The sequence below is a fragment of the Dendrobates tinctorius genome, unplaced genomic scaffold (genome assembly GCF_039654945.1).
Source record: "Dendrobates tinctorius isolate UK_male_01 unplaced genomic scaffold, ASM3965494v1 ptg000196l, whole genome shotgun sequence".
Taxonomy (NCBI): Eukaryota; Metazoa; Chordata; class Amphibia; order Anura; family Dendrobatidae; genus Dendrobates; species Dendrobates tinctorius.
In genome coordinates, this window is record NW_027361863.1 from 11,403,537 (window position 1) to 11,430,533 (window position 26,997).

At 43.9% G+C, this 26,997-nt stretch overlaps 1 protein-coding gene across 2 annotated transcripts in view; it reads left to right on the top strand.

The window, feature by feature from the left end:
• LOC141056181 (prominin-1-A-like) overlaps window positions 1-25,177 on the top strand; it is a 98,538-nt gene extending 73,361 nt beyond the window's left edge. For both annotated transcript variants that reach the window (XM_073552885.1, XM_073552886.1), the window contains exons 10-25: window positions 1,874-1,937; window positions 4,954-5,113; window positions 6,196-6,348; window positions 8,155-8,278; window positions 14,704-14,780; window positions 16,407-16,491; window positions 17,241-17,387; window positions 18,477-18,548; window positions 19,261-19,350; window positions 19,516-19,569; window positions 20,556-20,636; window positions 21,185-21,253; window positions 21,431-21,520; window positions 21,728-21,840; window positions 22,494-22,517; window positions 24,678-25,177. In XM_073552885.1, the coding sequence (XP_073408986.1) occupies window positions 1,874-1,937; window positions 4,954-5,113; window positions 6,196-6,348; window positions 8,155-8,278; window positions 14,704-14,780; window positions 16,407-16,491; window positions 17,241-17,387; window positions 18,477-18,548; window positions 19,261-19,350; window positions 19,516-19,569; window positions 20,556-20,636; window positions 21,185-21,253; window positions 21,431-21,520; window positions 21,728-21,840; window positions 22,494-22,517; window positions 24,678-24,729 (1,455 nt within the window). In that variant the 3' untranslated portion in view covers window positions 24,730-25,177. The remainder of the gene's footprint in view (window positions 1-1,873; window positions 1,938-4,953; window positions 5,114-6,195; window positions 6,349-8,154; window positions 8,279-14,703; window positions 14,781-16,406; window positions 16,492-17,240; window positions 17,388-18,476; window positions 18,549-19,260; window positions 19,351-19,515; window positions 19,570-20,555; window positions 20,637-21,184; window positions 21,254-21,430; window positions 21,521-21,727; window positions 21,841-22,493; window positions 22,518-24,677) is intronic.
• The last annotated feature ends 1,820 nt before the right edge of the window (window positions 25,178-26,997 follow it).

Below are 26,997 nucleotides of genomic sequence, written 5' to 3' on the forward strand. Positions count from 1 at the left end.
TCCGGAATAAATATTAACATAACAAACCACAAAAATACTCACCCACGATCCGAAGCAGTCCACGAGTGTGTCCCACGACGATCTTGGGTAGAGAACTGCAGCATCAGATGATGCTGCCGTTCTCTACGGGCTGCAGGAATCCAATGACGGAAGGTAGGTATCCTTCCGCACTGTATTCCTCCGCCACTTAAAAAAAAAAAAGTCCCTAGTCTCACTTTATGCCATTGCTGCGTGGGAAATTCCCACACAGCAATGGCATAAAGTGAGACTAGGGACTTTTTTTATTTTAAGTGGCGGAGGAATACAGTGCGGAAGGATACCTACCTTCCGTCATTGGATTCCTGCAGCCCGTAGAGAACGGCAGCATCATCTGATGCTGCCGTTCTCTACCCAAGATCGTCGTGGGACACACTCGTGGACTGCTTCGGATCGTGGGTGAGTATTTTTGTGGTTTGTTATGTTAATATTTATTCCGGAAAAGACAATGGCTTCGGGGAACAATGTGACAAGTATTGGTAAGTATGTTACTCTGTTATATGTACTGTATGTCTATGTATGTATTGTATGAATGTATTGTATGTATGTAGTATATGTGGTATGTATGTAGCATGTAGTATGTATGTAGTATGCATGTAGCATGCAGTATGTATGTAGCATGCATGTAGTATATATGTAGTATGTATGTAGCATGTAGTATGTATGTAGTATTTTTTTTTTTTTTTTTTACATTTAACACATTAGCCGGATGATGGGACTACTACTGTCCCATCATTGGCTAATGTGTCAATCACTGTCATGGTAGCAGGCATCGCCCGATGGGACTTGTAGTCCCATCGGACGATGCCTGCACAGCCCCCCGGCAGGCCGGCACAGCCCCCCGGCAGGCCGGCACAGCCCCCCGGCAGGCCGGCACAGCCCCCCGGCAGGCCGGCACAGCCCCCCGGAGCCTGCACAGACCCCCTGGCAGGCCGGCACAGCCCCCCGAAAGGCCCGTACAGACCCCAGAGAGGCTGTACAAGGGCAGGAAAGGGTTTTTCTTATTCCGATACCGGAAGTCCCATAGACTTGAATGGGACTTCCGGTATCGGAATCGGCGATACCGATACTTTTTTTAAAGATCGGCCGATACCATCCGATACGATACTTTGAAGTATCGGACGGTATCGCTCAACTCTAGCTATAATGTGTGAAGAAACCAGCCAGGAAGTGTTTAATTTCCCTGCAGCACCTCCGCAGATGAAATGAAGTATTACACCATGCCCATTCACATGAGGTCCTCCAGAGACTAAAAAGCGCTGCCTGTATCTGATCAGTTCTCTGACCAAGTGATGAGGACCCTGACAAAGGAACCCCCCCGCCCACGATTAACTAAGAATTCCCAAATTGGGGGGGGGGGGAAGTATCGAAATGGATTTTTTAATCTAGAAGGCTCCGTTTACAAGTGATGTTTAAGCCGCAGAAAGCTGTTTGTATTCTGTTAGGAGGTCGCGGTGTTGTCTAAATGTTGCCCCTTTTCTCTTCGGAGGCTCAGGTGATTGCTTTGTCCCTCCTCCATGCTTTACCCTGCAGCTCTTCTTGCTTGCTTCTTGACTGGCTGCATAATCTAAGTGCATAAATCAGTGCAAGAAGAAATTACTGCTACTAAATGGAGAATAGACTAATAACTATATGTTAAAGTGCAAGAAACTAAACCAATACTTAGGAGACAATTGTAGAGTAATTACTGTAGACGCCGCCTCCTATTAACCAAACCTAGTAAGGTCGGTGGAATTGGCTTTTGTAGACTGGACAACCCCTTGAACGCCCCTGTAATATAACATATGGTGCAGTGTGCATCTGTTTATATACTGATTGCTATTAATTTGCTTTTCAGGTTCGTCAGACACTTGAGGACATTCCCCAGACTGTACAAAACAACACCAAGACTTCTGTGACAAGTAAGAGCGTCCAGCGCCAAAGGTCTCCCTCTGTTATGTCAGATTTCTGACCTTGGATTCAATCATGCGTCCAAGGTCAGATCCCCTGCCTTGATGAGGGCTCCGGCGGTGAGCCCGCATCAAAACCGGGACATGTGCCCGCAATAGGCGCGGGTGGAATCGTGATCCACCCGCGCCTATTATCTAGTCAAACGCTGAGAGCGGCATTTAACCAGCGCTTCCTGCCGCCGGGCCGGAAATAGGCGCATCACCGACCCCCGTCATATGATCTGGGGGGGGTCAGAGATGCGTTGGCATAACAACCAGAGGTCTCCTAGAGAACCTCTATGGTTGGTGATGAGGCATTGCTATGAGTGCCACCCGGTGGTTGGCGCTCATAGCAATGCTGTAATTCGGCTACATAAAAGCGATCTGCTCATCACCTATATGTAGCAGAGCCGATCGAGTAGTGGAGGCTATTGAAGCATGACAAAATTAAAAAAAAAAAAAAAAAAAAAAAAAAAAAAAAAAATTCAAATCACCCCCCCTTTCGGCCCATTCAAAATAAATAAAACAATAGAAAAAAAATCCCACATACACATATTAGGTATCGCCGCGTTCAGAATCGCCCGATCTATCAATAATAAAAAGGATTAACCCAATCGCTAAACGGCGTAGTGAGAAGAAAAATCAATTTTTTGGTCGCCGCAACATTGAACTAAAATGCAATAATTGGCGATCAAATGAACGTATCTGCTCGAAAGTGGTATCATTAAAAACGTCAGCCCGGCACGCAGAAAATAAGCCCTCACCCGACCCCAGATCACGAAAATTGGAGCCGCTACAGGTATCGGAAAATGGCACATTTTTTTTTTCTTTAGCCAACTTTGGAATTTTTGTTCACCACTTGGATAAAAAAAAAACCTAGACATGTCTGGTGTCTGTGAACTCGTAATGACCTGCAGAATCATAATGGCAGGTCAGTTATAGCATTTAGTGAACCTAGTAAAAAAGCCAAACAAAAAACATGTGTGGGATTGCACTTTTTTTGTGATTTCACCGCACTTAGAATTTTTTTCCCGTATTCGAGTACACGACATGGTAAAACCTATGGTGTCGTTCAAAAGTACAACTCGTCCCGCAAAGAATAAGCCCTCACATGGCCATATTGATGGAAAATAAAAAAAGTTATAGCTCTGGGAAGAAGGGGAGCGAAAAACAAAAACGCAAAACCGAAAAAAGCTCCTGTCATTAAGGGGTTAAGGCACAAAAAGTGGGGTGTTTTTAACTTTGGGTACTCATCATTTTTTTCTTTACAATTTGGATTAATCAAAAATGTTTTTGCAGTTTGCCTTGTATAGCCTCTAGGTCGCACTGACTATTGCAGGCTGCAGATTGAGTTAACTGAGAATCCGTCAGTGAGCTCATCTTGATGTGGGAGCTTATAAGTAATTTATTTGTCTTCGGTGACTTATAACCCCGGAGTCAAAACGACACATCATTTTTTTAATGTCGTCCAATTGCAAAAAAAAAAAAATTTGAGCTCTAAAAACATACAAAAAGGTCCCAAAGGAGGACAACATATTTTAACTATATTTATATAGCCGCCACTAGAGGGAGCTCACTCGATACATATTTATATAGCCGCCACTAGAGGGAGCTCACTCCATACATATTTATATAGCCGCCACTAGAGGGAGCTCACTCCATACATATTTATATAGCCGCCACTAGAGGGAGCTCACTCCATACATATTTATACAGCCGCCACTAGAGGGAGCTCACTCCATACATATTTATACAGCCGCCACTAGAGGGAGCTCACTCCATACATGTTTATACAGCCGCCACTAGAGGGAGCTCACTCCATACATGTTTATACAGCCGCCACTAGAGGGAGCGCACTCCATGCAGATTTATACAGCCGCCACTAGAAGGAGCTCACTCCATACATGTTTATACAGCCGCCACTAGAGGGAGCTCACTCCATACAGATTTATAAAGCCACCACTAGAGGGAGCTCACTCCATACACATTTATACAGCCGCTACTAGAGGGAGCTTAATCCATACATATTTATACAGCTGCCACTAGAAAGAGCTCACTCCATACATATTTATACAGCCACCACTAGAGGGAGCTCACTACTCCATACATGTTTATACAGCCACCACTAGAGGGAGCTCACTCCATACATATTTATACAGCCACCACTAGAGGGAGCACAGTCCAGACATATATTTATACAGCCACCACTAGAGGGAGCTCACTCCATACATGTTTATACAGCCACCACTAGAGGGAGCTCACTCCATACATGTTTATACAGCCACCACTAGAGTAAGCTCACTACTCCATAAATGTTTATACAGTCGCCACTAGAGGGAGCTCACTCCATACATATTTATACAGCCACCACTAGAGGGAGCACAGTCCATACATATTTATACAGCCACCACTAGAGGGAGCTCACTACTCCATGCATGTTTATACAGCCACCACTAGAGGGAGCTCACTCCATACCACTAGAGGAAGCTCACTACTCCATAAATGTTTATACAGTCGCCACTAGAAGGAGCTCACTCCATACATATTTATACAGCTGCCACTAGAGGGAGCTCATGCCATACATATTAATACAGCCGCCACTAGAGGGAGCTCACTACTCCATAAATTTTTATACAGCTCCAAGGAGGAGCATAATAATGCCTGTATAAGGCAGCAATCCCCCGCAGTGGCAGCTGCAGGCTAGTATGGCCTAACTGTAAATTCTAAGTCTGCATGAAAAAAGGACAGAAAAAGATACAGCCCTACCAACACCAGGTCAGATTACCAAAGCACTAGCAGGATGCAGTAGCCCCCCTATGATAAAGGCAGGGGGAGCACAGGTGCAAAATACTGCGCCAACTGACTCATGGAGGGGTGTCTGTGTAGTATTAATATGTGCACCCCCTGTTGTTGATGAGATCCAGCACACCTGAGTAAAAATTTGCAGGACTTCTGTATGATGCTTAAATTTTACCCTCCTATTTTGCAGAGGTGCAAGATGAACTGGTGAAAATACAGCAGAAAATCCAGGATGCCCGCAGCAGCATCTCCATAGTGGATACTCTGGATCAAACCAATTCTTTTTTTGATTCAGTAACCAACAATTCTAAGAAGTACGAGTCGGACGTGAAGAAGTACGAGTACTACAGGTGGGGAGTGACTCAGTCATTCAGCAGATGGTGCAGATTATTTCTGACCTTGTTCCTGGGTGGAATTATGTAGTGTGGGAGGAGGTGAGCTGTGACATCACCTATTGTAAATGTTGGATCCTGTGTTATCTACTGTATATAGAGGTGTTATCCGTCATTGTACAGGAGGAGGAGGAGGTGAGCTGTGACACCACATATTGTGAATGGTGGATCCTGTGTTATCTACTGTGTGAGCTGTGACACCACATATTGTGAATGGTGGATCCTGTGTTATCTACTGTATATATAGGTGTTATCAGTCATTGTACAGGAGAAGGAGGTGAGCTGTGACATCTATTGTGAATGGTGGATCCTGTCATCTACTGTATATATAGGTGTTATCAGTCATTGTACAGGAGGAGGAGGAGGAGGTGAGCTGTGACATCTATTGTGAATGGTGGATCCTGTCATCTACTGTATATAGAGGTGTTACCCATCATTTAATTCTGTCTAATCATGAAATTGCTGAAAAGTCTTGAGTACAGAGTTTCCACTAATTCTGGAATAAAACTTCTTGAAATTTCGCAATATTTTTGTACAGCTTGAAATTTCTCAGAAATGTAGCCCACTTTTGTTTTTCTGAAAGTCCTGACCAGCTCTGCAAACATTTTTTACACAGCTGGTACAAGACCAAGTCCGTTCGACAAATTCTCCATAGCGTACACCACAAATGTGCGCTGGCTCCCGTCTGGAGGAACGTTCCTGCCCGGGGTGCTCGCCTCTTATCGAGTCCAGCGCTCCCTCCGTTATATTATGACTGACGGGCAGCACAGAATGACAAAACCTTCAGAAAGCGCTGATTTCCTGGGGAGTCCTGCGGCGCTGTCAGATTTGCCGTCTCTTCCCGTTGTGTTTTGAGGTCTCCCATATTGTTTGGGTTTTTTTTGTGGCGAAGTAATATGTCTGCAATACAGGCATGAATTACTGGTAGATGGAGCTTGGTAGCCGTAATGTCAGCCATCACCCCCGACACCGATATCGTACGCAAATATATTCTCATCGGTTTTGGAAAGCTCTAACCCGCCGCTGTCTGATCCCTACAGGTGGATTGTTGGGGTCTGTCTCTCCTGCATCATCCTCCTGGTCATTGTGTGTAATCTGTTCGGGTTGCTGCTCGCGCCGTGTGGTCATAAGGCGAATGTGGATCCCACGGATCGGGGCTGCGCCTCTAATTCTGGGGGAGACTTTCTTATGGCGTGAGTAGACATGGAAATCGCTTCTTAATACCTAGCTGCTGTAGATGAACTTGGTCTTTATGTAAGGTGCCGGGGCGAGGGAGTCGTGGGCGAGCTGCTGCTCCCGCCTGTTCTGGCACCCTACCGTCAAAACATGTCCCCATCCCGATGTGCTGCTGTATGTGGGGTGCATCACACTTACATGTGGCCCCTAGGCCTCCACTGGCTCTAGGATTCCATCTTCCAGAACCTGCACAGCAAACATTCCAGGGGACACGGAATTCATTAAAAGTCAAACGTTTTTCTTGGCAGCTTACAGTCATTGTATTCAGGCGTATAGGATAGGGCTCAAGGGGTTACAGTCTTTCCCACAGGTACCAGACATAATTTCAGCCCTAGTTCTTGGTAGGGGTAGAGCATCCCTCTTGATAACTCCTCTAGCACTAGGAATTCTTCTCCTCCATAAGCCGTGCACCCGGAATCCATCACTTCCTGCCTCTTAGGGTCTGAGTCCATCTTTCCCTGTAGCTACGCAGGCTTAATGTGCCGAGGGCCCCAACGTCCATCTGAAGTTCCCAGGTCGACAGACTGATTCGCACGGAAGGGTTCAATGGCAATCCACTGCCCTGAGTAAGAGTTTCACGCTGTCCCTAGCGGCCTGTTGCATATGACCACTGCTGTCGCTTCACCACACTTTGTCTAACTGAACTTGACACTTGCTGAACATGGCACCAACTCTAGCTACAACTCCCTAGTCTGGTCTGGTGGTTACATTTAAGCCTGTTTAGGCTAAAACTGCAGACCCAGGGGGCTTTACTTTCAGATAACATGCATTACTATAAAATACATTTAACCACGTGGGGTGTCAGAGAGTAGAAAACCACTCCTACATATAGAATGGTGAGAAAGAGGTTTGTCTACTGCTCTTCCTGTTCTTGCTCTTTTTGCTCTTGCACTTTTTGCTCCTCTTTTTACTTTTTGCTCCTCTTTTTACTTTTTGCTCCTCTTTTTACTTTTTGCTCCTCTTTTTACTTTTTGCTCCTCTCTTTTTTTTACTTTTTGCTCCTCTCTTTTTACTTTTTGCTCCTCTCTTTTTACTTTTTGCTCCTCTTTTTTTACTTTTTGCTCCTCTTTTTTTACTTTTTGCTCCTCTTTTTTTACTTTTTGCTCTTCTTTTTTTACTTTTTGCTCTTCTTTTTTTACTTTTTGCTCTTCTTTTTACTTCTTGCTCCTTTTTTACTTCTGGCTCTTCTGGCTCCTCTTACTCTTTTTCTTCTACTTAAAGGTTTATATTCTCATATAGGTATGGTTGCATAGAGCCTGGAAAAACAAGCACTTTTCCAATTTTCTGGTTATTAAAATTTTCAGCCTTTAAGTTATTAACATTTTACAGTCGTTGCCTAGGAGACCGACCACCTCTGCGGTCTAGCTTGTAAGCACTGTTCTGACGAGAGGTCGCCCATTCCAATGATCCTGGCCAGCTTCAAACAGCACTTACAAGCTCAGTAGAGAAATATACTGTAAGCGCTGTGTGCGCATTTTTTGCTGTCTGCAGCAGTGGTCTGGCTCCAATTAAACAGAAGTGGAGTGGTAATAGCTTAAGAACGCCTAAAAATTTTAAAAGGCAGAAAATTACAACATTGCTTGTATTTGAAGAGGGGAATAACCCTCCAGGATTTAGCACAAGTTTTGGACTGCAAGTTATTCAATAAAGTAGTGAGGGTTTTTTAAGCTCCCCATAGGCAAAATGTTCCTGAATCTACCACTAGGTGGCAGTATAGGCCAGATCCAGTTTTGATCTATTCAGTATGTGATGCTTCCTTGCAGCGGAGCCGGATTCAGCTTTATATTTGCTTGGCTGCTCATGTTGGTGACCGGAGTGCTGTTTGCTGTTGGAGGAAATGCCTACACATCTTTGTGCAAGCCCTGGAGAAATCAACAGCTTTATCAGGTGCTGTATTTAATGGTGGTATGGCAGTATTGTATAGTATTTAGTAGCAGTACGGCTGTATTGTATAGCATATGGCGGTGGTATGGCTGTATTATATAGCATATGGCGGTGGTATGGCTGTATTATATAGCATTTGACGGTGGTATGGCTGTATTATATAGCATTTGGCCGTGGTATGGCTGTATTATATAGCATATGGCGGTGGTACGGCTGTATTATATAGCATTTGGCGGTGGTATGGCTGTATTATATAGCATATGACGGTGGTATGGCTGTATTATATAACATTTGGCGGTGGTATGGCTGTATTATATAGCATATGGCGGTGGTATGGCTGTATTATATAGCATTTGGAACTGGTATGGCTGTATTATATTACATTGGCCGGTGGTATGGCTGTATTATATAGCATATGGCGGCAGGGCTGTGGAGTCGGTAAGCCAAACCTGCGACTCCGACTCCGACTCCTCAATTTCCCTTACTCCGACTCCAACTCCGACTCCACGACTCCGACTCCCACACATATTGCTTATATTTAAGTGAAAAATTTATTGTAGTACAACGTGAACCTCAGACATTTAATCATTTTTATGATCCAATAATCAAGATATTTAGATAGAACAGAATATATATTTGTGTACTACCCGGTTTTCATTCTTTTTGGTACAGATACGATATGGATAGACAGATATGGATAAATGGATAGATAGAGCAGATTTCTAATCTGCTTTTGCTATTGAAAACATTATCTATGAGCTCAAAAACCTTTCAGGTGATGCAGTTTTTAAAAAGATGATCAGCTTTTGCAGCTGAAAAACATATCCTCAAAAAACACAGGAAAAACGCTGTGTGTGAATGGAGCCTTAGATCAGGAATATAACAGCCATTTATAGGACATTTCATAACTTTCCCAAACTCCTATGAAAAAATATTCAGCACATCCTGCATTGAATTACTGTACCCAATTTATTATATATTTTAGGAGTCGGAGTCGGTCCATTTTATACCGACTCCAACTCCGACTCCGACTCCACCAAAATGAGCACCGACTCCGACTCCACGACTCCGACTCCACAGCCCTGTATGGCGGTGGTATGGCTGTATTATATAGCATTTGGAAGTGGTATGGCTGTATTACATTGGCCGCTGGTACAGCCGTATTATATAGCATATGGCGGTGGTATGGCTGTATTATATAGCATTTGGCGGTGGTATGGCTGTATTATATAGCATATGGCGGTGGTATGGCTGTATTATATAGCATTTGGCGGTGGTATGGCTGTATTATATAGCATTTGGCGGTGGTATGGCTGTATTATATAGCATTTGGCAGTGGTATGGCTGTATTATATAGCATATGGCGGTGGTATGGCTGTATTATATAGCATTTGGCGGTGGTATGGCTGTATTATATAGCATTTGGAAGTGGTATGGCTGTATTATATAGCATATGGCGGTGGTATGGCTGTATTATATAGCATTTGGCGGTGGTATGGATGCATTATATTACATTGGCCGGTGGTATGGCTGTATTATATAGTATTGGCCGGTGGTATGGCTGTATTATATAGCATTTGGCGGTGGTATGGCTGTATTATATAGCATTTGGCGGTGGTATGGCTGTATTATATAGCATTTGGAAGTGGTATGGCTGTATTATATAGCATATGGCGGTGGTATGGCTGTATTATATAGCATTTGGCGGTGGTATGGATGCATTATATTACATTGGCCGGTGGTATGGCTGTATTATATAGTATTGGCCGGTGGTATGGCTGTATTATATAACATTTGGCGGTGGTATGGCTGTATTATATAGCATTTGGCGGTGGTATGGCTGTATTATATAGCATTTGGAAGTGGTATGGCTGTATTACATTGGCCGCTGGTACAGCCGTATTATATAGCATATGGCGGTGGTATGGCTGTATTATATAGCATTTGGCGGTGGTATGGCTGTATTATATAGCATATGGCGGTGGTATGGCTGTATTATATAGCATTTGGCGGTGGTATGGCTGTATTATATAGCATTTGGCGGTGGTATGGCTGTATTATATAGCATTTGGCAGTGGTATGGCTGTATTATATAGCATATGGCGGTGGTATGGCTGTATTATATAGCATTTGGCGGTGGTATGGCTGTATTATATAGCATTTGGAAGTGGTATGGCTGTATTATATAGCATATGGCGGTGGTATGGCTGTATTATATAGCATTTGGCGGTGGTATGGATGCATTATATTACATTGGCCGGTGGTATGGCTGTATTATATAGTATTGGCCGGTGGTATGGCTGTATTATATAGCATTTGGCGGTGGTATGGCTGTATTATATAGCATTTGGCGGTGGTATGGCTGTATTATATAGCATTTGGAAGTGGTATGGCTGTATTATATAGCATATGGCGGTGGTATGGCTGTATTATATAGCATTTGGCGGTGGTATGGATGCATTATATTACATTGGCCGGTGGTATGGCTGTATTATATAGTATTGGCCGGTGGTATGGCTGTATTATATAACATTTGGCGGTGGTATGGCTGTATTATATAGCATTTGGCGGTGGTATGGCTGTATTATATAGCATTTGGAAGTGGTATGGCTGTATTATATAGCATTTGGCGGTGGTATGGCTGTATTATATAGCATTGGCCGGTGGTATGGATGTATTATATAGCATTGGCCGGTGGTATGGCTGTATTATATAGCATTGGCCGGTGGTATGGATGTATTATATAGCATTGGCCGGTGGTATGGCTGTATTATATAGCATTTGGCAGTGGTATGGCTGCATTATATAGCATTTGGCGGTGGTATGACTGTATTATATAGCATTTGGCGGTGGTATGACTGTATTATATAGCATTTGGCGGTGGTATGGCTGTATTATATAGCATTTGCCAATGGTATGGCTGTATTATATAGCATTTGGCGGGGGTATGGCTGTATTATATAGCATTGGCTGGTGGTATGGCTGCATTATATAGCATTTGGCGGTGGTATGACTGTATTATATAGCATTTGGCGGTGGTATGGCTGTATTATATAGCATTTGCCAATGGTATGGCTGTATTATATAGCATTTGGCGGGGGTATGGCTGTATTATATAGCATTGGCTGGTGCTATGGATGTATTATATTACATTGGCCGGTGGTATGGATGTATTATATAGCATTTGGCGGTGGTATGGCTGTATTATATAGCATTTGGCGGTGGTATGGCTGTATTATATAGCATTGGCCGGTTCTATGTATGTATTATATTGCATTGGCCGGTGGTATGGCTGTATTATATAGCATTTAGCAATGGTATGGCTGTATTATATAGCATTTGCTGGTGGTACAGCCGTATTATATAGCATTGGCCGGTGCTATGGCTGTATTATATAGCATTTGGCGGTGGTATGGCTGTATTATATAGCATTGGCCGGTGGTATGGATGTATTATATAGCATTTGGCAATGGTATAGCTGTATTATATAGTATTGGCCGGTGGTATGGCTGTATTATATAGCATTTGACAATGGTATGGCTGCATTATATAGTATTGGCCGGTGGTATGGCTGTATTATATAGCATTTGGCAGTGGTATGGCTGTATTATATAGCATTTGGCCGTGGTATGGCTGTATTATATAGCATTTGCTGGTGGTATGGATGTATTATATTGCATTGGCCGGTGGTATGGCTGTATTATATTACATTGGCCGGTGGTATGGATGTATTATATTGCATTGGCCGGTGGTATGGATGTATTATATAGCATTTGGCAATGGTATGGCTGTATTATATAGCATTTGCTGGTGGTATGGCTGTATTATATTACATTGGCCGGTGGTATGGATGTATTATATTGCATTGGCCGGTGGTATGGATGTATTATATAGCATTTGGCAATGGTATGGCTGTATTATATAGCATTTGCTGGTGGTACAGCCGTATTATATAGCATTTGGCCGTGGTATGGCTGTATTATATAGCATTTGCTGGTGGTACAGCTGTATTATATAGCATTTGGCCGTGGTATGGATGTATTATATTGCATTGGCCGGTGGTATGGATGTATTATATAGCATTTGGCAATGGTATGGCTGTATTATATTACATTGGCCGGTTCTATGTATGTATTATATTGCATTGGCCGGTGGTATGGCTGTATTATATAGCATTTGGCAATGGTATGGCTGTATTATATAGCATTTGCTGGTGGTACAGCCGTATTATATAGCATTGGCCGGTGGTATGGCTGTATTATATAGCATTTGGCGGTGGTATGGCTGTATTATATAGTATTGGCCGGTGGTATGGATGTATTATATAGCATTGGCCGGTGGTATGGCTGTATTATATAGCATTTGCCAATGGTATGGCTGTATTATATAGCATTTGGCGGGGGTATGGCTGTATTATATAGCATTGGCTGGTGCTATGGATGTATTGTATTACATTGGCCGGTGGTATGGATGTATTGTATAGCATTTGGCGGTGGTATGGCTGTATTATATAGCATTTGGCGGTGGTATGGCTGTATTATATAGCATTGGCCGGTGGTATAGCTGTATTTTATAGCATTGGCCGGTTCTATGTATGTATTATATTGCATTGGCCGGTGGTATGGCTGTATAATATAGCATTTGGCAATGGTATGGCTGTATTATATAGCATTTGCTGGTGGTACAGCCGTATTATATAGCATTGGCCGGTGGTATGGCTGTATTATATAGCATTGGCCGGTGGTATGGATGTATTATATAGCATTTGGCAATGGTATAGCTGTATTATATAGTATTGGCCGGTGGTATGGCTGTATTATGTAGCATTTGGCGGTGGTATGGCTGTATTATATAGCATATGGCGGTGGTATGGCTGTATTATATAGCATTTGCTGGTGGTATGGCTGTATTATATAGCATTTGGCGGTGGTATGGCTGTATTATATAGCATTTGACAATGGTATGGCTGTATTATATAGTATTGGCCGGTGGTATGGCTGTATTATATAGCATTTGGCAGTGGTATGGCTGTATTATATAGCATTTGGCAGTGGTATGGCTGTATTATATAGCATTTGGCCGTGGTATGGCTGTATTATATAGCATTTGCTGGTGGCATGGATGTATTATATTGCATTGGCCGGTGGTATGGCTGTATTATATAGCATTTGGCAATGGTATGGCTGTATTATATTACATTGGCCGGTGGTATGGATGTATTATATTGCATTGGCCGGTTGTATGGATGTATTATATAGCATTTGGCAATGGTATGGCTGTATTATATAGCATTTGCTGGTGGTACAGCCGTATTATATAGCATTTGGCCGTGGTATGGCTGTATTATATAGCATTTGGCAGTGGTATGGCTGTATTATATAGCATTTGGCCGTGGTATGGCTGTATTATATAGCATTTGCTGGTGGTATGGATGTATTATATTGCATTGGCCGGTGGTATGGCTGTATTATATAGCATTTGGCCGTGGTATGGCTGTATTATATAGCATTTGGCGGTGGTATGGCTGTGTTATATAGCATTTGGCGGTGGTATGGCTGTATTATATAGCATTTGGCGGTGGTATGGCTGTATTATATAGCATTGGCTGGTGGTATGGCTGTATTATATAGCATTTGGCGGTGGTATGGCTGTGTTATATAGCATTTGGCGGTGGTATGGCTGTATTATATAGCATTTGGCGGTGGTATGGCTGTATTATATTACATTGGCCGGTGGTATGGATGTATGATATAGCATTTGGCGGTGGTATGGCTGTGTTATATAGCATTTGGCGGTGGTATGGATGTATTATATAGCATTTGGCGGTGGTATGGCTGTATTATATAGCATTTGGCCGTGGTATGGCTGTATTATATAGCATTTGGCTGTGGTATGGCTGTGTTATATAGCATTTGGCGGTGGTATGGATGTATTATATAGCATTTGGCGGTGGTATGGCTGTGTTATATAGCATTTGGCGGTGGTATGGCTGTGTTATATAGCATTTGGCGGTGGTATGGATGTATTATATAGCATTTGGCGGTGGTATGGCTGTTATATAGCATTTGGCGGTGGTATGGCTGTGTTATATAGCATTTGGCGGTGGTATGGATGTATTATATAGCATTTGGCGGTGGTATGGCTGTATTACATAGCATTTGGCGGTGGTATGGCTGTATTACATAGCATTTGGCGGTGGTATGGCTGTATTATATAGCATTGGCCGGTGGCATGAATGTATTATATTACATTGGCCGGTGGTATGGCTGTATTATATAGCATTGGCCGGTGGCATGAATGTATTATATTACATTGGCCGGTGGTATGGCTGTGTTATATTGCATATGGCAGTGGTATGGCTGTATTATAGAGCATCAAGCTATTTTGCTCCTTTTTATTAGATCGGCCATATTTCTCTTTATTTCCAGGTAATTGATGAAAACGTTAATCTAAGCACGTTACTGAACACGGACCTCAATAACCTGAACCTGACGACTCTGTATCGGTATGTACACAGAAAGCACATTGCCCCACTACACCTAATTTTCTGTTCTTGAACTGACTGCATTGCCCACTGTTACACCTGGAATTCTGCACGGATGGTTTTTGTGACTTGCTCCATTTAGGTAATCCTAGTTGCCTGCTGCCACCAACAGGGGGCGCTCACTGCATACAAATCTTATACAGCTGTAAGGAAGTGAAATGTGATGTTTTCTTGTTTCCTTCCTCAGAGTATTCCCTCCTATGTTACTGTGTATATATTGTTGTATTCTAATGGTTCTGATTAATGTTTGCGGTACTGCTACAAAGAAATATGTATTATCGCCAGTCTCTAATGGTATTGCCACATGTATGTGTTACCATTGTGTATTGTATAATATTATGTGTCTGTTGTCTATGTATTGTTAGTGCATCCTTCTTGGGACAATAGAGGAGGGCGTTCTTAGTACATAGTTCCCCCCATAGACCGGGTAGATGTAATTATGTTGTGGGCCACTAGATGGGGGCATACTATTGGGGCCTAATAGGATGTTCATAGAGGGTTAATTGTAGGAGGGGCTGCTGGGAGTTAAGGTTAGTGCTGAAGAGCAGTTTAGGGAGATGGTGCCAGGACGCCCAAGAGTCCACATGGGCTATAGGCCCGGACAGCTCGGCAGCTACGTAACGTTAAGTCGTTATTGCCCACGTTACCCACGGCCACTGCGGGTCTTAGCAGTGGGCTAGAACAGGAAAAGGAAGATGTGGCGTCTTACCGCCTTGGCTAGTGCTTTTAGGGCAGAAGTTGGCTGGACTAAGGAGATAAAGGGAGTTGGGAGTTTTGACGAGATCGGTAGAGACGGGCTGGATGCTTCACCAGGGGCCACCAAACGTAGTGACTGATGAATTCATGTCTGGGGCGAAACGGGCTGAAGGAAATGTCATTATAGCGAGGTCAGGCCAGGAAGGAACTGGGGAGCAGTCTACTACGGTCCGGTCCGGGCGTGTACTGCACAGAAGTGACAACAAGCAAGGGAAAGATGAGGACCAAGCAAATGTTATGATGTACCAACTGTGGATGTAACGTGCAAAACCCTAAGTAAAGAAAGTGTTAAAGTTGTCTCGGACTGTGGCTCCATTGATGGGGGTTGTCTGGAAGAGGGACCGTTATGGCCTGGGAAGTGCTCGGTTGAAGCTGAATCTGGAGATGCAGGTATGCTGAGGAGAAGAATATTTTTTTCATGTAGGGGAAGGACTGGGCACAGCTGCTACAGTAATACAAGTCACGACTACAGTCCTGTCCCTCCCTTACACAGCCACCACTAGAGGGAGGTCACTGCAAACACAGTGAGAACTGAACTGGAAGCTGCATACACGAGTATGTAGTGAGCTCCACCTAGTGGTGGTAATATAAACTTGTCTACAGTGAGCTCCCTCTAGTGGTGGTTGAATAAATGTGTATGCAGAGAGTTGCCCATAGTTACAGATTCCGGAGAAAACAATTTATCAGAGGGATTTTCCAATCATCTATTTTTTTTTTTAAATTGTCTTAGATTGGAAACGTTGACCTTACTCTTATTAATACAGGATTTTCCCCTTTAGCTGTATTCCTTTCTTTTCAGTGGTTTCAATCTCTTCTGCTCGTGTCTTGCAGAGACTGTCGGAATGATAATTCTCTATGGAATACGCTACATCTGAACTCTATGTACAATCTGGACAGCTATCTGAATATCAGCGAGGTGAGTAAGGCTATCTTCATTAACTGCACAATGGTGCAGTCATGTAGATTAAAGAGGACCTCTCACTTGTCGTAAATGTCATAGTTTAATTTTTTTCCTTTGGTGTGAACGCCGCTGTTGTCCTGAATCCGGCAACGTTTTTCTTTTGTTTCTACGCCTCTCCAGTCCAGAGATATGATCCTCTCTTCTCGGTATAGAATTCTACTCTTGTTGCCAAGTGGGTGTGTTCTTCAAAGAAGACGCCCACACAGGAGAGGACACACGCCCTTTTGGATAACAAGACGAGAATAATACACAGAGAAGAACAGGCCATATCTCTGGAATGGAGAATCGCAGGAACAAAAGAAAACCATCGCCGGATTCATGAGAACAGCGGCATTCGGATTAGGTAGAAAATTCCATTTTTGAGGCAAGTGACGGGTTCCTTTTTAAAATGCCGTTGTAGATAGAATGATGAGCATTTATGGGTTGCTTTCCTTTGGACGAACCCTTTTTGTCACTGGGTTCTTCACGGTGGGACCGCTCTTCGGATGTCGCCTCCTTCTGTCCTTGCCCTGAGAATGTTGAGTAGATTTTGTATCTCGCAGATACTGACCCCACTGTGTATGATCTCATAATCCTGGCTTTACCTGGCACATTACCCACCGTGGAGCTGTCGTTCTGCACAATTGGCACTTTCCTAATCAATCACTAATTACTTGGTGCACCTGAACATGTCCCTGAGATCCTATGATCTGTCCTCTCCCCAGTACACGGGTGACGTGAACTCCACCCTAGAGAACACCGACATTAAGATAGACAACATCACTTTCCTGAGCAGCAGCCAGAAAGACAAAGTGTCCGCTGTCTCCACGTCCGGAATAGACAAGTACGACTTCTCCGACTTTAACCAGCAGGTACGGAAACGCCATCCTGGAGCAGCTGATGAAGAGTCTGCAGGGCGGCTGTACGGGGTGGTCCCAGCTCATGCACTTATCCAGGGGATATACTATAGATGTATGATACATGCACATCCCCACTAATGGGGCGCGCAGCCATCTCTGCTAATAAGGCTGTGTGCACAGGTTTTGGAGGCAAGTTCTCTAGTGGAAACTTCTTCTCTGGGGAATTTTTAGCAATAAGTTTTTTTTGGGGGGGGATTTCTGAAAAGTTTTGAAAATTTCTTTTTTTCCTTTTCTATAGTGTTGTGTTTTTTTTTTGCTTTTTTTTTTTAAGCTGTCTTTTCTGAATTGGCACCGAGCTTGGGTCTTGATGAGGGTCGCGCTGGAGTCAGACGCTCCTGATTCGTGAGCAGGTGCACGCCACACCAGAAGACTCACTCCAGTCACTAGAGAAATTAGGTTTTTCAAGCGTTTTTTTTTTTTTTACGACCTTTTTGAAGTAGACCTGCTCCTTGCAAACCTCCATGTGCACATAGCCTTAAAGGGGTTGTCTTGGCAGAGATATTTGATAGGTCATCAACTGCCTTTGCCCAGTTAATAATATATCGGTGGGGGTCCGGCACTTGCCGCTCCCTCCCATCACCTGTTTTCTGTCACTACGGTGGCCGGATGTAAACACTTTGGTTCTGCTCCGAGTGCTGAGACCGCTACCGAGGTACTGCAGCACAACTCCCATCCTCTGCAGGGCGCTGCAGAACAGCTTTTACTACTGAGGCCACCGCACATAGTTACCATTCAGTGTTTACATCCACCTTCACGGGCGCAAAAAATATCTGATTAGTGGGGGGGGGGGGGCATTGGGTGTCGGACCGCTACTGACCTGCTGTTGATGACCTATCCACTTGATGGCTAATCAGATAACTATCCCAGACACCCCTTCAGAGGACCCAGACACCTAGAAAACCCCTATGTAATGTACATTTCTAGGGGAAGCCCCCATTTTAACTTTGTCAGGGGGGGGATTCAGTTCTGTAATGGAGCCGTGGAGGGGCGCAGGACACACCGGCGGGGCTCAGCGCTATTATTATGTCGTTCTAATTGCAGTCGTCCAAGAACATCACGAAGGTGAATCTCAATTTATTTGCAAACAAGCTGGAAGACGCGGCCAACAGCGCGGTAAGTGTTTTTTTTTGTTGTTGTTGTTGTTGTTGTTTTTTGTTATGAAGCCCTAGAGAATCTCGTCGGAATTTTCATACAATGGTAAAATATTGCAGGACGCGTTTCGACCCACAGCCCGAAATGCCCGGGCTCCATTCCTTCTTGTTAACCCCTTGAAACCTGCAGCACATAGAGGAAGCGATCAGACTGTCGCAGCTTCAATCGCCCTAATGGGACTAATAATCGTTTCGCAGCTTTCACGGGAATTGCTGGAAGTTGCAGTACCCGACATAACCCACCGAGTGGCGCTGTTTCTGTGAGGGGACAATAAAGCACAGTCTAAGGGCGTGTGCGCACGCTGAGCGTCTGGTGCCGTTTCAATAGCAGTGAAATAAATGCGACTTCTGCTTTAGTCTCGTGCATGCACGGCTTCGTTTTTTCCTCGTAGTTTCCAATCTGCGGCGTGTCAATCCTTTCAGCGGTTTTGCAGCTTATTTCACTCGTTGCAATAAAAACGGGGAGAAAAACGCATAAAAAATGTCAGCTATCGTACGCAGCGTTTTTTTCCCACTTAGAGATGTGTTTTTGGGGCAGAAATTTCAGGGGATCGGGGCATTAATTACACGACCCCTGCAGCTCCGCAGCGGATCTCTGAGGGTCTCGCACCCCTGGGTGAAAAGAGTTTAAGGCGCTGATTTTATTTTTGTGCTTTTTTTTTTTTTTTCTACAGCCAAGTGGAAGTAAGAAGGAGCTTCAGGACGAGGCCGTCGCTCTCCGGAGCCTCCAACATTCAATCGACGCCGTGATGGTCCCGCAGATTGTGAGTCATTCACGGGTCGTGACATCTTGTATTGGACGTCCTGTAATGAGTGTGAAGACCGGAACACAATGTAGCAAACTAATTCCACTAAATAAGATCTGACCCGTAGGATTACTAAATCTCCTATAGGGCATTTTCTAAACCTGACTTTTTCTACCCTTACAGAACACACTTACTACGAGTATAGATAACTTACAGAAGAAAGCAAAAGCCTTACCGGTGAGCTACTGTAACAACTCCTCAAATGGGCTAAGCTGGGGGTGGGGGGGCGCTGTTGCATTAGTATCTATGGAATATGTTTCACCGTTAGTGGTGTAAAATAGTACTGCAGGGTCAGGCAGCCAGAACCACACAAGGGGGAAAATATTGCCTATAGATATTTTTATAAGGTACAATGTATTAGTATATGATGTATGTCCCACACTATGAGTGGACAGGGAGTACTCACCTTGTTGTTTGAGGTAGATACTGGGACACTTGGGGTTAAAAGAAAATGTCCATTCGGTTTATTATGTACAGCATTAACCGCTCCTCTGGAACTTAGTCACATGCAGCCGCCAGTACAATGTCCATGCAACAATCAGCTTTACAGCGTCTCCACAGTCCCTCACTGACCCCGGTCAGCATACCACGGACCCCTGTCCATTTTCTGTTGGTGTCGGCCACACAGGTTCCCGGATGCCTCTTATCCTTAGAGGTATCCCATAACCACCTCACTGACCGCGGTCAGTATCACTCACGATTGTCAGACCGTCCACTCCGGCGGTATCTCACAGGCCTCCTTCCTCTGGCGCAGACTAGCCAGCACTGCCACATGTGCCAAACACACAGGCTCCATTAGGTAGCCTGTAACCACACCCACAGGTGAGGTAACATCACATGGGCTGGTCACATGGTCATGACGTCACCACAGGTCCTCAAACTCCTGCAGGGAAAAGGGGTACAGTGAGCGCCCTCACTCAGAGGTGAGGTATATGGGTAGCCAGACCCTCCCATCTCTCATAGCTACCCGCAACCCGGACCCAGGTGCACTATACGACATCTTTAGTGCTCTTGTGCACTAGAGACAAAATACTCCAGGCCGCATTGCAGGGAACATCCATCCCTGTGACATATACCTCCCATTAACAATGCGACCACCAGTCTATCTATCTATATATATGATTTTAAATGAGTATTATTTATATACATTTTTCCTTTTGTAGGCCTCCTTAAATTCAACAATTAAGAGCATTGATGCATCCCAGACCTTTGTGGACACCCAGGTGGTTGCCATTGTAAAGAATGTAAGTTCTGTGATCGAAATATATCCATATATATTATCTATGCAGGTTATAACTGTGCAGCCACAGATTCTGCACCCGCCAATGTAACCTGGCATTAGGACTTTTATGGCATCGTGTGCTTGGTTGGCATACACACTGGCAATGTATTGGGCAATAAAATAACTTCCCCACCACCTGCACCAGCTGGACTTCTGTCATATGCACAGGTCTGATAGATGTGTGGGTATCTCCAGGGTAGAGGCGCTCTTTAGAGTGGTCTTTCCCTATATTAGACCCTATGGTCATGAGAACGTGTGGTCCATAATTCAACAATGGAGCCATCAGTATTACATTTCCCCTGCAGACACAACATGGACAGCCTAAACGGTTTATTCCCAAAGCAAGTTACTTCCAGATCTCTGGGGGTCTGATCATAGATGCCCACGATCGAGCTCCACTCCCTTCTTTCTTGCTCCATGGCATTGCTGGAGAAAGCCAAGCTTTCCTGTACACCTGAAGTTATAAATTGTTCATTTTGAATTTTTTTTTCTCTCCTTTTATAAATGCAGGAGACCATGAACTATCTAAACACCATCGTGGGATACTTTACGTCATACGTTGATTGGGCGAAGACCATGGTGAGCGTGGGTCGCTTATCAGAATTTCCACCTCATTTAAAGTTTTTATAATGTTGCAAAAATTAAAAAAAAAAAAAGAAAAAAAAACTTTGCAAAAAATGGAAAAATTAATTATTTTTCTTATATAAATCCAGCCGCTTATTCCTTCTGATTCACCGTATGCTCTTACTTTATTAGCTGACCCAGAATTTGGCTCGGTGTGGACCCCTGGCCGGCGCCCTGAACTCTGCGGAGGTCGTTGGGTGCCAGTATCTGGTGGACTCGCTGGTAAGAATACTGAAATGTGTACCTGCGATTGCCCCTGTAATGATCAGTCTCTGTAGTGGGAAATCTCGCAGTTTTGGTCTGATCGAGTGTGAATTGTACCCTTTATACGCGGCTTGCTTGGGTTCACTTGGCAAACCGTCAAGGTTTCAGGTTATTTTTGCAGCGCTCGCTGACTGTCTTCTTCTTTTTTTTTTTTTTTTTTCCTAGAATGCCTTCTGGTTCAGCCTGGGCTGGTGCACGATTTTCTTCCTTCCCAGCATTATCACAGCAGTGAAACTGGCGAAACACTACCGGAGGATGAAATCCTCAGATATCTACGAGTAAGGAATCGCCACCTGTTGACGCATGGTTCCAAAAGTATATGTGCCCTATATCACTAATACAACAATTAGGACAGGAACAGACGACTCCTGGCAGAAGCTCCGGGCCAATTGGCCATTGAGCTGAGCAGCGTTTCGCCCGCCTGCTGCTTCATCTGGCCCTGTCCTTACTTTAGTTTAGGCAATAGTCTTAATTTTTTTTTTTTTTTATCCTCCTGCTATCTGTATTTTAGCAAAGAAAGAAGGCAAAATTAAGTTTGTCTTACTTCTGCATCAACGTCCACGCTCCAGGTATCTTTCACCCATCCTAGTATTTAGAATAGGACACAGTGGCGACACACAGACCCGTCGCCTCTCGCTTCCCGATGCAGAAATCACAGGCGGTGCTGTATACACAAAATTAAAACTTTTTTTTTTTTTTTGGATGCCCCTTCCATTTTGAATCTGACAGCGATCAAATATAGCAGTGTCTTCCATGTTGGGATAAGTGCCGGCAATCCTTTATCTTCTCCCTTACATGCAAAGATGCAGACGTGTCTTTTGGGGGAGTTGGGGCGATGGCCGGCAGCTAGATCTTATATCGCATTTATATAGTCCTTTGTGTTGTTTTTTTTTTTTTTTTTTTGGTAATATTATTTGTCTTGTTTTCACAGAAACCCCAACAATCACATGGAGATGTAAGTGCTACGCACAAGTTCTGTACGATTTCTATCATTTCAGGGTGGACTTGCTTATATTGACCATAATATTTTAAAATATGAAGCCCCCCGATCTGTCTCACAATTTAACCTTTGTTATGAGTGGGCAGCAACTAACAGAATGGTTTTTAACAGGGAAAAATGCAAAGTACTACATCTGGGCAATAAAAATGAAAAAAGCATATACAGAATGGGAGGAATAGGGCTAAGTGACAGCACATGTTAAAAAGACTTGGGTATACTAATAGATCACAGACTGAATATGAGTCAACAGTGTGATGCAGCAGCAAAAAAGGCAAATGCAATTCTAGGATGTATTAACAGAAGCATACAGTCTAGATCACGTGAAGTCATTATTTCCCTCTACTCCTCTTTGGTCAGACCTCATCTGGAATATTGTGTCCAGTTTTGGGCACCACATTTTAAAAAAGACATCAACAAACTGGAGCAAGTTCAGAAAAGAGCAACCAGAATGGTGACCGGTCTGCAAACCCTGTCTTATGAGGAAAGGTTGCAGGATTTGGGAATGTTTAGTTTGCAAAAGAGAAGACTGAGAGGAGACTTAATAGCTGTCTACAAATATCTCAAGGGCTGTCACATTGTAGAAGGATCAACTTTATTCTCATTTGCACAAGGAAAGACTAGAAGCAATGGGATGAAACTGAATGGGAGGAGACACAGATTAGATATTAGAAAAAACTTTTTGACAGAGTGATCAATGAGTGGAACAGGCTGCCACGAGAAGTGGTGAGTTCTCCTTCAATGGAAGACTTCAAACAGAGGCTGGACAGAAATCTGACTGGGATGATTTAGTGAATCCTGCTTTGAGCAGGGGGTTGGACCAGATGGCCCAGGAGGTCCCTTCCAACTCTACGATTCTATGACCATAAACAATGGGGGACATAACGGCGCGCGCTGCGGCGGTGAGGAATATCCTCTGGAGGTTTGATTGCAGAAGATGCAACTTCCTGTCTCGCCACTAGGGGGCAGTCTACAGATGTCGTTATTCCTCACTGTCCTGCCTCTGGGGACGAGGAGGGATAATTACACGGTACTGTTTATTCCTGACGACTTGGTGGAGACGTAAATTTTCCAGCATTTTGATGGTGACCCTTCGGTTACAAACATATAAAAAAAAAATTAAAAAGGGTTTTTTATTCTTTTGTCACATGCAAATAACTGACGGATGACTGCATAACACGGGGTCAACGTGGGCAGATTTCCTCCTGCTGACACTTAATGCCACCACTATGGGGCATGATAAGTTACAATAGAAATGGATCCAAGGGAGGGGGTAACGTTTCTCCTTGTGGAGAGTGACATGCCGAGGTGAGGAGACTTTTAAGCAGCAATGATTCTCTGGGAACTATACAAATTGTCTGTTCAGAGAGGAAGAGGACTAGAACTCTAGTGCCATACAGTGTGGCAAGGCTTGTTGAAGGGTCAATATTGACTTTTAGGATCGCTGCTTCCAATAGGAGGCGCTAAAGTCGTTATCTTCCTCCACAAGGAGACAGGTTACTATAGAAATGGATAAAAGCCATTTGGGAAATTCCCCCCATATTCAGGCAGTGACGGCCTCCAATCTGAATCCCCCCGTTGTTCTGTGTTGTTAGATTATATGTAGTCAGCAGTTTGGACGCGGGCCCGGGGCAGGCGGAGCGCGATTACTTATTATATCCCGAGGCCTGATTTCTGGACTCTCGTCAGCACTTCCAGCGTTTCGCCCGTGTAACGCTCAACTAAAAACTTTTTTTTTTTTTTTTTTTTAAAGGGGAAGTTGAACTTAAGAGCCGGGAACTCATTGATCCGCAAATCACAAACTGTGCGGCTCCAAACAATGATGTTTGGAAAAATAGGTTGGCGCAACTTTCAGGACAGGAATGTTTAGGGGCAAGTTAAAGGGGCGCTCTAGATAGAACTAAACTACTGTGTGGACTTAAATGGCACCAATGAGATGTGCCGATCGTGCACCGCTCCCTTATACCTTGCACAGTTTTGCCAAGAATGTTTCTTTACGATTATCCTTAAAGGGGTTAGCCACTTTGGGAAACCCAATTGCAAAAATTGATTTTCTTTTTTTAGTTTTTATTGAGAAACTTGCCATAATAATAATTACATATGTATTTCTCCTTGCAGGGCATCCACATCCCAGCAGTTCCTAATTCCTCGCGCGACTGCAAAATCCTGATGGCTCTCGCCCCCATTGGTGATGAACAAGACACTACCGTGCACTGTGAACCATAACACCCGCCCTCCCAGAGACTCCCTGTGCTTTCCTTTCCGAGAGGGCGTATTTATTGATGAATTCTATGTTGATTTTCCAACCCTTTTTACTTTTGACTGAAGAATTACATTGTGGGTGAGAAGAACCCACGGACGAGAAAAAAATCCTGATTTGTGCGGTGGAGGGTCCTCCTGTATAGCTGTGCGGTGCCGCTCCGGCCACCAATGACTGTAAACTCTACCGAAAGGAGGTCCTGGCGCCACCGACCTGTGAAACTGATTTTTTTTTTGTTTTTATACAAGATGTAAAATATTTTCTTTATTTTTGGTCTGTTTTTTTTTTAATTGTAAAAATGTGATTTAAGTTATTTGCAAAAGTGTTCTCGGATAAAGTGCATCTTTTGCATAGAAAAGTTGTCGTGTGATTATTTTTACTGCACCATAACCCATGAATAATGCGTCTGTGGCATCAGAACTGTAAGCCCTGTGAAGTTTACTACAACTCTTCCTTGTTACCTGTTTTTGGAAATCCGCTCTTCTCTCCCTCTTCTGACTACAAATTCTGTCCGAGCGTTAATTGTGAAACGCATGGAATGTAACCGATGGAGGATGACGCCGGGGGCACGGTACTATCAGAGTCTTATTGTCTTCTAGTAATAACAGGCTGATTGTGACGCGGCTGCTTCCCCGTCCGTGAGGTCTCATGTGATCCTCATCCACAGATCAGATTTCATTAGTGAAAACCATCAAAACTGTAACTGGCGGCTGAATACGAAGACACAGAGGGTAAGAGCGAGCAGGAGGACGAAGTGACCAAATTGGTAGGAGGAACGTGCGGGCGTAGGTTAGGGGCCAACGCCTCAAAATTCTTAGCAAACCTTCATAACAACTGATCCAAGCACAGATCGCTAATGCACGGACTGACCACGGCTTCCAGACCCGAGCATGGCGACGTCCGCCTGTCTCGTTTTGCAGTCCGATCTCGATCCGATTTGCACAGACGTATTCATGAGCACTTAGCAGTACTAAACTCGTATCACCCCCTCCCTCCATAATTGCACAGATTCAATAACTGCACAAATATGCAATTGCTGTTTTTGTTTTTGAAATGGCAGAAAACATCGCTCAGGAGGAATGTTCAGTTTAGACGAAAGTTTAATTTTTATTCATTGCAAACAAGGTAAAAAAAAAGACTGATTTCCATCATTGTAGATCATAGTTAGCAAGGCCGAAAACACATTTGTCCACCCAGTTCAGCCTATATTCCGTCAGAATAAATCCCCAGATCTACATCGTTCTAAAGATCCTAATAACTGTAAGATACAATATTGTTACGCTCCAGGAAGACATCCAAGCCTCTCTTGAACCGCTTGACAGAGTTCGCCATCACCACCTCCTCAGGATAGAGCAGTGAGAATCTGGAATTCCTAACAGTAAAGAATCCTCTTTTATGTTGGTGGAAAAACCTTCTCTCCTCCAGACGCAGAGAATGCCCCCTTGTGACGTCACCTTCCTTGGTATAAACAGATCCTCGGAGAGATATTTGTATTGTCCCCTTATATACCTTATACATGGTTATTAGATCGCCCCTCAGTCATCTTTTTTCTAGACTAAATAATCCTAATTTTGCTAATCTCTCTGGGTATTGTAGTTCTCCCCCCTTCCCCTTTATTAATTTTCTTGCCCTCCTTTGTACCCGCTCTAGTTCCATTATATCCTTCCTGAGCACCGGTCCCCAAAACTGTACACAGTACTCCATGTGCGGTCTAACCAGATTTGTACAGAGGCAGTATAATGCTCTCATCATGTGTATCCAGACCTCTTTTTATGCACCCCATGATCCTGTTTGCCATGGCAGCCGCTGCCTGGCACTGGCTGCTCCAGGTAAGTTTATCATTAACTAGGATCCCCAAGTCCTTGTCCATGTCAGATTTACCCAGTGGTTTCCTGTTCAGTGTGTAATGGTGATATTGATTCCTTCTTCCCATGTGTATAACCTTACATTTATCATTGTTAAATCGCATCTGCCACCTTTCGGCCCAAGTTCCCAACTTATCCAGATCCATCTGTAGCAGAATACTATCTTCTCTTGTATTGACTGCTTTACATAGTTTTGTATCCTCTGCAAATATGGATATTTTTCCCGTCTCTCATGATGGCACACATGAGAGAGGGGATCCGCCCAGTCAGGACAGGAACCCTACTGAAGATAAAAGGGGTGGTACCTCTCCCT